Consider the following 14,821-nt stretch of genomic DNA (forward strand, 5'->3'; position numbering starts at 1 on the left):
AAGTTTACCCTTGCGCCACAATAGATGCGCCGCATTTACAATGCAGCGCATCGTGGCACAAGGATAAACAGATGCGTGACGCATCTGATGGCGGAAGGTTGGCGCATTGCTGGAGTTGCGTCGCAAGCGCGACGCAGCTCCCGCAAGGCTCGGGGGTGCCCTATCGTTACAATGCTGCGTCAATCCTTACGCCTGCTTCAAGCAGGCGCAGGGTTTTGACGCAGCATGGCCGGAAAAGTGACTGAGTGAAATCTTGTAGATTTCACTCAGCCACTTTTCGGAGGCCTTCCTGCGCCGCAACGCCCCGCCCTGTGCAGGTACGCCCACATGTGGCGCAAGCTTTACAACGTTACGCATCTCCCTAGATGCATCACGTTGTAAATGGGGCGCAACATGGCGCAGGGTTTACGCCGCCGCTGCGTCACAAAAGTGACGCAACGGCGGCGTAAAAGTGGGGCAAGTCCGTTATAAATCTGCCCCATGGTTTTTCTACACTCTGTAGTTGGTTTAAGATGAATTAACTTTGCCTTGCCCATCCGTGATCAGTGCCAGGATGTCTTTTTGGGTAGCTGTTTGCACTTTACAAAATGTTTGCTTCATTCATTCATTCATAGACTTGTTCTGGTGAATTATGTTGAAGATCTACGCCTGACCCTTAATGACTTGAATGGCAAGAGGCTTTCACACTTGATATTCAGGTTCATCCCGTATTCTTCCATTCATTCCATAAGGTCATCATTATATGGACAGATGGTGGTGGTTACCCACATTCACTGAGTAATAAAGAGCGTTTATTCATAAAGATCACAGGTCTATACAACAACCTAACCAGGGCTATTTCGAACATTGCTGCAGACTCAAGACTAATCCAGGCATAAGGGGGGCTAGTCGATTTGCCAAGACTTTGTCAAAGATCTCGGCATCCATATTTATGAGGGTTATAGAGCGGTGTTGGACCCGGCCTCGTGGCGTGGTCCTTAACCCCATGGATTGTGCCCGTTCCCCGCCCCGGCCTTCACGGGCCACCCTTCTGAACTGCACCGAGGCCCTTCATCCAGAGCTGCACGAGGCCGCATACCCCTCGGGGCTCCGCCATCTTGTTGGCATCCACGTGACTCTGTGCACCAGCCAGCGCGACCCCGCGCAACCCGGCCTCGACCCCAGCGAAGCCCCGACATCGAGGCACCACGAACTGGCCAGGGGGTGCCGCAGGAACCATTCATCGCCCCCGGCGGAGGACAGTATCGATGAGACCCCCGACTGTCCTCCCCTCTCTAGGTGTGATCGCCCTGCAACTCTCTTGGGCCTGGCGCCTCTCCTGCTGGGCGTCTGGCCACCTCCACCCGGCCTCTCTGCCCCCCCCGGGTGCCTGGGTCCAGACATCAAAGGGCTCCAGACCTATATCTGGGGCGACCCCGCCACAGATCGGGAGTTGTATCCCGGAGTCGAGAGCCCTGCTGATTGAATCGCGGCTGACCCTACGGAGAAGAACTCTTGTCGGAACCATCACGAGCCCTGCTGACTGCGTCGCGGCTCCTTCTTGTGAACACTTTTGAAGCCACCTGGAACATCGGAGCCCTGCTGACGCTGTCGCGGCCCAACCTCGCTGAAACCTCCCTCGGAGCCCTGCTGACGACGTCGCGGCTCGAGCTGAGCAGAAACCATCTTGAGAGCCCTGCTGATTGGATCGCGGCTCTCCACGAACTGTACGCCGGAGCCCTGCTGACGCCGTCGCGGCTCGACCCCTCCGAGATCCGGAGGTCCTCCAGCTTGAGGATAAGAACTGGGCCCCAGGTACCCTCGTACCGCACCTCTGCCAAAGACTGTCCCGCTACCCTTACCCTTCCAAAGAGACACTGAGACTTTTGGTGGATCCCTCGATCCCTTCGTGTAAATATTGACCTCGTAACCTTTTTATTGCTGATAAAGAATTGCTTGTCGTGAGACAACCTCCTTGAGTCCTGTGTGGTGGTGTTACTGTGCTAGTACGTGATAGGAGAAGGATCTCTCAGGAGACTTCTCGGCAGCGCTCGGCTACTTCATACAGTGTGAGGGCCCCCCCCTTGGTGGTCTCGCCGACTCCTCGGGGTCCGCCTTCCAACAAGCGGTAAAATCAGCACACCTCAGGTAGCTTTCCCTTTAAAAAAAAAAACAAAAAAAAAAAAATATTAGTCATGTCCCAGGAGTTATGTACCTCCATTCTAGTCCCAATCTGATGCATAACCATACTTAGGGGCATATCAACAAGGGCTTTATCTCTGCTTTTTTGGCTTTAAAAGCCAAAAAAGCAGAGATAAAACTAGCACCCTATCAACAACAGGGTGCTAACATGCAAATTTGCATGTTAGCACCCTTTTACTCTACGCTTCCCCTTGCATCTCTAATGAGATGCAAAGGGGGCGTTCCAGAGTAAAATAATAGGAGAAATGTCGCTAAGCGACATTTCTCCTATTATCAAGAATATCGCTAACCCTGTTAGAGACAAAAAAAGCAGCGCTAACCTCGGTTAATGCTGCTTTTTTATGTCTGGTATTTGTCTGACTTAGCCATGATATCCTATGGAAGGTGGATATCATGGCTAAATTTGTCTGTCCCTATCAACAAGCTAACGTGAGATTATCGCTGGGTTTCCAGCGATAATCTCATGTTAGCCACTTAGCGTGAGGATTTTTATCGCTATTGAGATAAGCGTTGCTAATAGAACGCTATCTCAGCGATAAAAATCAACGCTAGCCGGCGATAATTATCCTAGCGCTAAGTGCGCTTAGCGATAATTATTGCTGGTTGTTGTTGATATGCCCCTTAGTAATGCTAAAATAAGATTCTTGAAAGTTTTATCAAATTCACTTGGCAGGGAGTCATCCCCTACAGCCTTCCCCGATGGTAGAGCAGCCAAGGCCGTCAGAATTTCTTCATGCGTAATATCGTAGTGAAGAGGGACAGCTTCTTCTTCATTCAAGTATGGCAGTTTACAGCCTTTTAAATAATTATCAAGCTCTATTTCGTAGGGTGAACTAGACGGGGCGTAAAGTCTGTGGTAAAATTGAGACAATTGTTCTATTATTAAGTGAGGATGTGTTTATAGCAATCCATCCTCGCCTCTTATAGCCTTTATTTGCCTTCGCCATTTCTTATCAGCGAGTTGGTATGCCAACACTCTCCCAACCTGTTCCCCATATTCATATTGCAAGGAGCGATGTTTATTAAAATTAGCAGCGATCCTTTCTTTTAACATCCTACCCATGAGTGAGCATTTGTCTAGTAATAAAATATATAACTGCTCCTGATTCGGACACCTTAACCTAATCTCATCGGCGTGGAGAGTTTCTAATTGTATCAAGGCTTGATCAGCTGCCTTCGTATCATTCTCCCTTGCTTTATTTTGTCGCTCAATGGGGCATATTAACAAGCCAGGCGATAAAATTATCGCCACGTTAGCGGCAGAAAACTGCCGCTAAAACGGCGATAATGGGCTTGATAATATGCTCTATGGAATTCCAATTGAAGCTCAGGTTAGACATCCTTCACATTTAACATGTGCTTCAATTGGAATTCCATAGAGCATATTATCAAGCCCATTATCGCTGTTTCAGCGGCAGTTTTCTGCCGCTAAAGCGGCGATAATTTTATCGCCTGGCTTGTTAATATGCCCCTAAGTTCTGCTGAGTAATACCTCTCACATAGGCCTTCATTGTGGCCTATACTATGAAAGAGGAAGCAGTCCCAATAGTGAACTGTAGAAATTCGGTTAGAGATTTTCGAATGAATGATATGAAATCATCATCAGTCAGCAAGTACATGGGTAATGAAAATGACCGTCTAGTCCTGTCTGCTGCCGGTGGCTGAAAACTGAGTAAAACGGGGTTATGGTCTGAGGTTATCCGGGGACAAACCTCAATATCGGCCGAAAGTAGTATGTTGTTGTTGATAAAGGCCAGGTCAATTCTGGAGTACTGGTTGTGTGGGGCAGAGTAGTACGTGTACCATGGTAGAGCGGTATAGAGTGTCCACCATACCTCTCTCAAGCAATGAAGTTGAGCCAGCTCCAGAATTGAGTTTCTAATCTTTGCCATTCTTGGGGTAGCCCCCCTATTTGTAGAATCAATGCCATAGTTCAAGGTACAATTGAAATCCCCCATAACTAACAAGTCACCCTGCCAGTCCAATAACTCTAGCATCACAACATTAATGACAGTGCGGTCATCAACGTTAGGCCGGTATACAGCGCAAAGTATATATTTTATGTCATGAATTTCTAACTGTGAAATTGTCCATATGCCTTGATGATCAGCACAATCTAGGTGTTGAAACAAGTCCCTATCCTTATAATCCAAGTGGGTTTCAGTAAGAAATACAATGTGGGGTTTGTATAATTTAAGTTCTTCCCTTACTAGCTGACGCTTACTCAGCACATTCAATCCAGCTATGTTCCAAAACATACACCTAATTACCCCCATTACTAAACACTGTTATTTTCAGAGAAAAAAAGAAAGAGCCCCACCCAAGCCCTTTGCCCTGATTCCTTGAGTAGGGAGATAGGAAAACAAAATCCAAAATCCAGCAGCTTCGGTTCATAGCAAGTAGGGATACAACAGCGCATGCCAACACTGCTATTGTGACCTTTGATATAGCAAGGAAGGCAGCGTCAATTATCGGGATGGTGCTACTAGATGCAGAAAAGGCGTTCGATCAAGTGGTAGGGGACTGCTTATGGGCAATGCTTTTGGCCAATGGTTTGAGGGGCCGATATATCAAATGGGTATGCGCTTTATATATCAACCTGCAGTCTAAATTATTATACACTAAGTTGCATTCGACCCCTTTTCAAATACACTTAGGGACCCGGCAGGGGTGACCTCATTCCCCATTGCTATTTGCATTATATATTTAACCAATTATAAGATAACTTAATTCTAACGTTCATATCTTACCATTTAGCATCAGGCTATGTGAACTAAAGGTCACTGCGAATGCAGATGACATAGCTGTCTTTTCTTCTGACCCGGAAACAGCATTTGCCTTAATTCAGGATGAAGCAGAAAAATTCCGCAGTTTTTCCGGCTATAAGCTCAATGTTAACAAGGCTCAAACTCTCCTCAACTTTCACCTAGTGACACTGATATTAGGTGCTTGCACGACTACAACCTATCTTGGGGTATGTATTTCCCCCGTGTGGAACAGATATGGATTCTTAAATATGAACCATTGCTGCTGTCTGTAACTCAAAGCTTAAAGAACTGGCATAAACTTCCAATCAGCATAATTGGCAAATGCAATATTATTTATGACAGTGCTGCCCAAGTTTTTATACCTGTTTTGTGCCATCCCCTTGCATGTTACTAATTTTTATTTTAAGAAACTAGAAAGAGCAAGAGGTAGTTTTATATGGGGGTACAAGCAAGCATGCCGTGTCATACGATCTCTCAAACTTCCCTACAATCAGGGAGGGCTGCAACTTCCCGATTTGAAATTATACTACTGGGCTGCATTTTGAGGATGCCTTCAAAGCCTTCTGTCCACAAAGAACCAACATTTATGCTTCAAGCTTGCACTTGGATCAGATAGCAGTATGATTTTGTACAAAATCAATGATCCCAACTACTTTAAGAGAGTTCGATTTAAGACGCTCAGGGATATAACACATATTTGGCAAGAAATCTTAGGCCACTGCTCTCTGTCCTCCAAGCATTTTTATTTTTATTCTAATCTCCCTCTGTGGGGTAACCCAACCCACCCGGGAGTATTTCACGATGCAGTTGGCCTACGCTGGGCATGTTGTGGCATTGAGCGGCTCGGGCAACTGTATGATCTCGCTGCTTTCGAACATTTGCTGATCTACAAACCTCGTATGAACTTCCTCAACAATTATTTTAGAAGTATTTACAGATTAGAGACTATTTTTTAAGAAAGCAAAAGACTGAAATACTGGAGCGCTCCGATCTATTGGCATTGTTATATGACATGACCAAGAAATCACAAATCAGCACGATTTAGTTACAGCTTTCTCAATATAGGACTGACAATAGCCAGTGGCTGGCTACTAAGTGGAGTCAAGCTTTAGGTGTAGAAATTGCCAGTGGGGCAGTATATTCTACTAGTTTAAAACTGCAGTAATTGCGTACCAACTGTATGTTATATTACACCCCTGAAATGATTGTGATATGGGCTCAAACAGAACAGGGAGATGGGGTAGATAGGCGGTTCTATCCAAAATCTTGCTGTTGGGCTCGGATTCATCCTTCTAGTTGCCCAGATGGTGGCCTGCCAATCTGGGTGACTGTCCAACCCCAGTTTCCAACGTCAAAAATCTTGGAGTCATCTTTGATGACAAACTAACATTCAATAGTCAGATCAATAGGCTCTCCTCCACCATCTGGTTCATCTTAAAAATGATCGGAAAAATCTGTCCATTTATCCTCCCTGATGCAATCAAAACTTTGGTTACAGCCTTGGACCTTTCGCGATTGGATTACGGGAATGCCCTATACATGGGGATTCAGTCCCAACATCTACTTAGACTGCAGCATTTGCAGAACGCTGCAGCCAGATTAGTACTAGATGTTCCTAGGTTCAATTCAGTCTCCCACGTTTTAAGAGCCTTCCATTGGCTCCCAGTGAAAAAGCGGATTGAGTTTAAATCCCAATGTCTGGCCTTCAAAGCTCTACAGGGTACAGGGCGGCAATTCTTGAGGACGCACCTGAAATGGTATACGCCGGCCAGAAGTTTAAGATCTTCCCATACAAAACTTCTGCAGACACCCAAGTTTAAGAAGGCGCGTTGGGGTGGAAGAAGCTTCCTGCCTGTAACAGTGAAGATCTGGAACCAGCTGCCCATTTCCATACAGAGTAGCTCTTTACCCTTATCCTTCAGAAAGGTACTAAAAACATGGCTCTTTAACAACTGATTCATCTTGTATACCCGCCAGCACCGCTCAGATCTTCAGTTTCTAGCACCAAGATGCCCTCAGGCATTTGCTGCGCTCTACAAATATTCCAATCAAATCAAAATGCGGAATGATGGCAGCAAATATTGTGCATATGTGAGGAACCTGCCACAAGCTTGATGTATTTATTAAATGAAAGTGCGCAAATTACCAGTAGTCGCTTAGGGTTAGATTTTTCTCACACAGAAAAAGACAACATGTCAGGTTATAAGGTTGGAAACCAACTTTGGTTTGAGGTCTTTCGATTCTATTATTTTAGTTGCGGCTTGACTTTGTATTGCAAGGGCCTGGCTCTCGCCAAAACTCCCCACAGCAGCAGAATGGTGGTCAATTATGAAAGAGATTTGTGAGAGGGAAAGGGCGCTAACTAGAAGTGTGCCCTCATTATAGAAATTTTAATTGCATATGGAACAGATTTGCTTGAATCATATGATAGATAGGTCTCCATTCCTTTTCTTTTCTGCTCCTATGTTTCTTAAAGGCATATGTATTGATTCTTTGCATGTATTACATTGTATATGATGGGAATATTTATTTTCCTCTTTAATTTCTGTTGTTCATTTTATGTGCTCTGAACAATTGTAAAACGTATAAAGATTGTTTCCTTTGACAAAAAAAGAAACATTGCTGCAGACCTGATAGTTGGAAAAAAGGTAATGACTTGGCTATGCACTCATATTAAGCTGCACTCAGTAGAAGGTTACTCATGACAGTTAGCTGTTCTGGATGCAAAAATATTGCAAATCGACATCCTATCCTCTATTGGAATATAATAATGTTTCGTGCATGTGATTTATATACACCTTGTCAGTGGTGCATATACCACCTGACAAGACCGGAAGCACTTCTTTTGGTCAAATAAAAGCCTGCTCTATTTGTTGTGCATGGTTGGCAGAGTGTGGGTTTTCAAGGAGGCCAGTGTGATGAGTGGGACATCATACCTGAGTTTCAGTGGGGTGCTCCAAATGTATTCTAATTATATTGTGTCTTTGCTCATGAAGAGCAGTAGCAAGAGTGCCTTCAGCCTTAAGGTTAGGAGGATTTGCTGAGGGAACAAAAGGGAAGAGCAGGTAGGTGAATTGAGACATAAAGAGCAGAGAGAGGTTGGAGGAAATGAAAGAAGATGGCTGAGTAAGAGTGCTAAAAAGTGATCTTAAGGAAAGGATGCACAGGGACTGGGGGGTCAATGAAGTAAGTTAAGAGGAAGTATGGCACCCTCTTATCTTGTGTTATGGCTAGACAGATGTAACATGGCTGATGGGGAACAACGTTTTAGCAGGCTGAAGCTGCCTGGAGAATTCTAAAGATGAGACGGAGATAATGCAGGAAAGGGTGTGCAGAGGTAGAGGGTAGGCATGATTGTTAGGAAGAAGATATCAGTAAAGAGGGAGTTGGAGGCTCAGTAGGTTGAGGAGCTTGGTGGAATATTGGGCAATTGGAGGGTAATAAGAAAATAAGTGAAATGGTATTGGGAAAGATGAAGTAGAGTTAAACAGTAGAGGCAAACAGAAGAGGGTAGGGTACTTTGCGATATTCAGCTGTTCAAGTGGTTTATGGTTGTATAGGGCCATATTAGCAAGCAAATGCGATAAATATTTTATCACCGTCTATCGCTCGACCACACGTGCACTCTTAGCGGCGTATTATCAATGCTTTGCTAAGATGCAATGTGAAATCCAGCGATAGCGGGGATTAGTGGGAGAAATCCTGCGATAATGCAAGGGCAAAACTGAAAATCTTGCTAATAGGCATGCGTGGACTCAACATAACAATTCACCTCGCATGTTAAAGGTGGTTAAGTAAACAATTTTACAGGCGTTAAATAGTTGCGATGAACGGTGCTTAGCACACATTTATTCATTGCTTTGCGGATAAGGTTTTGCATTGATAATAGAGCGATGATGTGTTAGCGGCATTATTCATTACATTTTAGTGAGGAACGCCTACATTGCATGTCATTAGCGATAAATATCGCTGACATGCAAAGCGGCAAAAAAACGGGCGCTATTGTCAGAAAACTGTTGCTAACAGCTGTTAGCGACAGCTTGCTGATAGGGCGATAAAAATATCGCCGCTTTAGCGGCAAAAAGTGCCGCTAAAGCGGCGATATTGCCCTTGATGATATGCCCCATAGAGTCAAGGCGGAAGAGCTGGATTGAGTAAAGCCACAGGAGTTGGAAAGGAAAGCATGGGGGACAAGGCGTGAAATTGTCTCTCCAGGAAGAGCAATTACGAACAAGAACACTGGGAGACAGAATATTTTTCTGATTAAAGTATTGCATTGTAGGAGCTGAAACAATGAGAAGCAATGTGATATCCTGCACAAAAGCAATCCTGCCTGCATTGCGCTAGGCAGTAAAGTGTGCCCCATGGCAGGGGGAAAAGACGAGAACGCACCGTATTTCAGAAATACAATGCGTTCCTGCCCTTTCACATTGACGTAGGGCAGCGTGGCAAGAAGGCTTGCATGCTGCCCTAAGCCAATTCCCCGTGAATAAGGGCCTAGCTGTTCTGAAAGAAAAAGACTTCGCCTGAAGCAGCCAGAGATAGAAATGCTAAGGAATCGTAAAAACAGCACATTATTAGGCGGTCAGGGCGAAATTTCATTTACGCTAATTTCTGGCATTTCGCATTACGGTTGTTATGTGAAATGCCTGAGATTATGTCCTTACAGAATGTCTCATAATTGATACTTCGTTCAGGTAAAAATTCTTTCGCAGGAGCATGTGAAGAACATAAACGTGAGCCAATCTTGACCGCACCACACACAATTTAGTGCTATTTAAAAAAAAATAATCATCCTTGCCATAAAAATGGAAGCAGGATGCATTTCGAGCCAAGAAATAGTGCAAACTGCGTAACAACTTGTAATATTGTATACTTATTTTACGACATGTCCCATAATGTCTCCACAGGAGATTATACAAATTTTACCCAGCCCAAAATTACTTTCTCACCACCAACCGAAAGCTTCCTTAGACACTTTGGGCCATATTCTCAAGGAAGTGGCAGAGAGAGGGGTGAGCCTTCTTGGCTTAACGCCTCTCTCTGCCACTTATGAAACGCGAGGCTGCACCCTGTTCTCAAGGATAGGGTGCAGCCTGGCATTTCCCCCTGCTATAGCGTTAAGTTTCACAATGCATCGCCAACGCAGGCTCCCTTGCACCAGAGTGCAAGGGTGTCTGCAAGCAGGGAGTTTTGTTTATGTACAGGAAGGAGTCCCTTCCTGCACATAAATAAACCTTAAATGCCAGTTTGTAACTTACATGTGTGCTGCTTCATGCAGCACACATGTAAGTTACAAAACTGCATTTTAAAAAATAGTTTGTTTATGTACAGGAAGGGACACTTTCCTGTACATAAACAAACCATGGCATTTTGCCTTTTCCATGTGTGCTGCACAAGGCAGCACACATGGAAAAAGCAGAAACGAGGAGAAATAAACAATTTCTCCTCGTTTTGCCACCTTTAGACCAGATTTTTCATGGTCTTAAGTTTGGCGCTACCTCCTGCTTACGCTGCCCTTGTGAATAGGAGGTAGCATTAACCTCAATGAGTGTTGCGGTGGAACGCCCACTGCAACACCCACTGCATGCCCCCTTCACGCTAAAACAGCGTGAAGGGGGCTCTGTTCACAAGGCACCGTTAAGCCACGTTAAGCCACTTAACGTGGCTTAACACTGCCTTGTGAATGGAGCTAAGCCCCTATCGCCACTACAACGTCACTGAAAGTGATGTTGTGGTGGCGATGTGGGCTTGAGAAAATGCCCCACGTCTAGATACCCTGGACTCTTCCTGGGTTAATGCAATGCTAAGCATCCCAGAAGCCAGTGGCAGTTCTCATTGTAATATTTCATGTTTTGCAGGTGAAGTGGTCTGCTGGTGTCCGGGATGGAGTTGCTGGAAGCACTGATTCTTCTCTCAATATTCTGCATCACCTATTTTGCCTTTTTTTATTGGAAATGGTGGGCAAAAAAATCTCTGTTTCCACCTGGCCCGATTCCACTGCCTTTCATAGGCAACTTACTGCAAGTCAACATTAATGACATAGTCAGCTCACTCATGAAGGTAATGTGCTTTCTGTGCTTCTGTTCTGCAAATGTAATGCAATTAAATGTCACAATGCCATTGGATGCACATGCTCGATGCTTTGTCTTGGGTGTGAACTAACACTTCCTCTTTGCTAGGTAACCCTAAATAAGCTAAGAAATTAAAATTAAATGGAGGGCGTGGCTCCAGTTTACAAAACCTTAGGTTAGCATGGTAAATGCAAATGAAACACGCATTGGCATAGCCAATAGGTCTCGCATTTGGGACCTTATAAGTGTTTAGCCATGCAACAGTTGCATAACTAAATACTTATAAGGTCCCAAAAGCGAGACCTATTGGCTATGCAAAGCGGCCCTGGGCCGCGAAAGTTAAAGTGATCACGATCGGGATCACGATCAAACATCAAAGCGGCCGTGCGGCCGCGAAAGTGAAAGTAATTGCGGTAAAGCGCGGCGCGCGCGCCCGCGCTCATGCACTGTAGCTCTAGGCTGGCCTGGTAGCACTTTTTGGAGCCCTCTCAATAAGTCTCGCCAGACCAGCGCATGCGCTGGGTCAGGCGAGACCTAAAAAAATGTTACCCCAGTGAAGCGTGGCTAATCACTTTCTGGATCAGTCATAAACTATAAAATGGCGTCCCACTTGAGTGATCTTGCTCATCAGATTCAGCAAAGTCTGGGATTTTTGAGAAAGTGTATGTATAGCAATCATTTTTAAGTATCTAGGCCCTATTTACGAATGCCTTGTATTTGGGGTTGAACTTTATCGCACATGATAACCGAGTACCACAGAAAGACCTGCCTGTTATGGTATTTACTGAGTATTTTCCCCTAGTATATTTCACCAGGTTTATTTGTGAGAAATTGCTGGAATGTAGCGATTGCCAAAAAAACTCATGTTTCTGATCTTCGCACAAGCTGGTGTTTGTGCAAGGATAGGAAAAAGGGGCAGCTCATTACGAGGGCCCTAGACTTTTTTTTTTTTAATGCAGATTTATATAGCGCAAACTCGACCAAAAGGTATTGGAGCGCTTTACATGAGCACCGGTTACAATACACAAGGACACAGACAGGCACAGGGAGATTAAGTGATTTGCCCAGAATCACAGAATATGGACGCGATCCCGAGGCTCGAACCTTGGTTTCCACCACCAAAGTTGACACTCTAGCTGTCAGACCACATTCGCTACCCTATCTACAAATAATCCCCAATTAACAACTATTTACAGCCCTATGTGCCTTTTAATCGTTTGGTAAAAAAAAAAACACACAAAAACAAGCTAATAAGTTCCTTTGACCAGTACAACTGTAAGACTGCTACCCCGGGAACAAGTCCTAAAAAATAGAAGTGGGGGACTAACCTAGTTAGGCAGTATTCAGGTGACTTCATGGCGCACAACATCAGAGCGCGTGACTTCACGGCGCACGACATCACTGCGCATGACATCACACATGACATGACAAGAATTGACATCATAGAAAGTGGCGTCACAAGCCACGACTTTACAGGAAGTGGCATCACTAGAAGTGACATTAGATGTAGAGCCCTCACATATATGTTTAGCAGGTCTATCATGTCTACGTTTGAGCGCATTGCAAGGACAATAGCACAGTGAGCTATGGAAGATGATATGTGACCTCTGCACCTGCAATACCCCAGTTGTATGTAACACATCCTCTACATTCATTTACAAACCTATATCATTTATTGTACATGTAATATGCATGTGTTGATGTAAAGTGCTCTGACACCCTGCATTGGCATGAGCAGGGCTATACAAGAAAAAATACTGGTACTTAAATTATTTCAACTCCTCCTCAGGGAAGTAAGCTCTTCTAAATGCTGTTTGCTTTGCGCAAATACTGGGAAAGACCAACGCATCTGACATTCTTACAGTGCATACATATCTCCTTAACAGGGACTAAGCAAAGTGAAAAGCTGCCTCTCTTAAGTATGTGGGAAGTGCTAACAAGGTGTGAGCTTTTGTTTCCCCTCCGCTTCATTTGCATCAGGTGTGAGGCTCCTGACTTCCCCCAGCCAGGAGACTCGAACAAAAGGAAGCCTGATGACCCCTCAAATTACGCCTTTGTTATGGTCCCAGCAGGAGTGTTTAATAAGAAAGCTCGGTCCCCACCTGCACGTTGGTGCCTGTTGCAGATGGAAAGCGGACAAAGTGCAAGCGCTGCTGAAAGTGTCCCTGTGTTTGGAAATTACACCGGCCAAGATCAGCACATTATTCAGTGGGGCCCAAATTCTTGGCTGGGTGGAAGGCGTTAACCCTGTGAAAGTAGTGGGTTGACCCCGTCCACTCACATGTACCCCAGACTCGTGCCTGCTGCTACCCATGAGCGTGTCCTGGATCTGGGTTTGAATCAGATTTATTTATTTAGCAGAATGCCCTTAAGAAACTTTAGGCAGTTGCGGCTGGCATGACTCGCGGGTGGGGGGGGGGGGGGGGGGGGGGGGGATTGGACGGGGATGGGGGGAATAATTTTAGATTAAAAAAAACTTACTTTCGGCGATCAGATCCCAAATCGCGTCATCCTGGCAATAAGTAGCCTCAGGCAGCTGCCCTCCCCTAATCTAATCCCAAGGCTGCAACGGCAGCGTTGTGATTGGCTGGGACGGCGACTGCACAGGCGTCTATGGGGAGGCTGTTTTCTCCATGCAGGCAGCATGCAGCCTACAAGGAGAAAGCGGGAGAGAGTGCATGACTGGTTTCTTTGGCCCTGGAGCCGACAAATCAGTTAGGGCCCACAACATAGGCCAAGCCTTCCAAACCAACCAAACCCTTTTTCTGCTTTCTAGAAGTGTGAGAAGCAGAATCATAAAATGGTATTTATAGCATTTTATGTTTCTGCTTCTCCCAGTGCGAGAAAGCAATGGGGCGACACTTCTCTGCCCACATGGAAGAGCCAGGTGGTAATTTCCTAAATAAAGGTGACTAAGGAGGGTGTTTTACAACCAAGGGGCCGAGTAGGAGTCTGCTCATCTTCCCAATCGGATACAGAAAATATGAGGAATAGCAAATAAAGAGGCATCCTCGTAGTGAAGAGTTTTTTTTGCAAATGTGAAACTTAACTCTGGATCAAATAAAAGCAGATGCATGGTTATAGTAATCTCTATGAATAATTCAGAGAGCTTTAACATGCAAGTGTCATACACAGGGGCAGCTGGTGACATTTGAAAGTGGTGAGGCGTAAAATCATTGGTATACTGCACCGTTGCGAGCGAGCGTAGCTAGCCCGAACTACCATAAGGGGGTGTTCGTTGCAATTCTCTTCCCGTGAAAATTTTTAAAAAAGAGAAGAAAAATGGTGCATTTTCAAGCAAATTTGAGAAAGCAGGCAGGTTAATAAAACAATTGTGAAAGTACCTCTGTGAACTGTCACTTTTCTCTTTACCTATCTGTTCTGCTTGGGTTTTCGGATCAGATAGAACCCGCTCATCAGAGCCTCTCTAACCCAGCCAGAACGTTACCCCCTCCCTAGGGCCTATCCACAATAAGTAACCACATATATATATATATACCACCTACTATATATATATATATATATATATATATATATATATATATATATATATATATATATATATATCTTTTATAATCGGCGGCCTCGCGGTCCCAAGTGGACCCAGGACTTCCTACCCAGACGGCAGCCTCAGCCTCGCGGTCCCAGACGGATCCAGGGCTTCCTACCCAGACGGCAGCCTTAGCCTCGCGGTCCTAGATGGACCCAGGACTTCCTACCCAGACGGCAGCCTCAGCCTCGCGGTCCTAGATGGACCCAGGACTTCCTACCCAGACGGCAGCCTCAGCCTCGCGGTCC

At 45.2% G+C, this 14,821-nt stretch overlaps 1 protein-coding gene across 3 annotated transcripts in view; it reads left to right on the forward strand.

Annotated features, from left to right (window-relative positions):
• Positions 1-14,821, forward strand: part of LOC146798508 (cytochrome P450 2F2-like) — a 528,068-nt gene that overhangs the window by 38,376 nt on the left and 474,871 nt on the right. For all 3 annotated transcript variants that reach the window (XM_085625796.1, XM_085625797.1, XM_085625795.1), the window contains one exon: positions 10,811-11,012. In XM_085625796.1, the coding sequence (XP_085481922.1) occupies positions 10,836-11,012 (177 nt within the window). In that variant the 5' untranslated portion in view covers positions 10,811-10,835. The remainder of the gene's footprint in view (positions 1-10,810; positions 11,013-14,821) is intronic.

This window comes from Triturus cristatus, chromosome 9 (assembly GCF_964204655.1).
Source record: "Triturus cristatus chromosome 9, aTriCri1.1, whole genome shotgun sequence".
Classification (NCBI taxonomy): domain Eukaryota; kingdom Metazoa; phylum Chordata; class Amphibia; order Caudata; family Salamandridae; genus Triturus; species Triturus cristatus.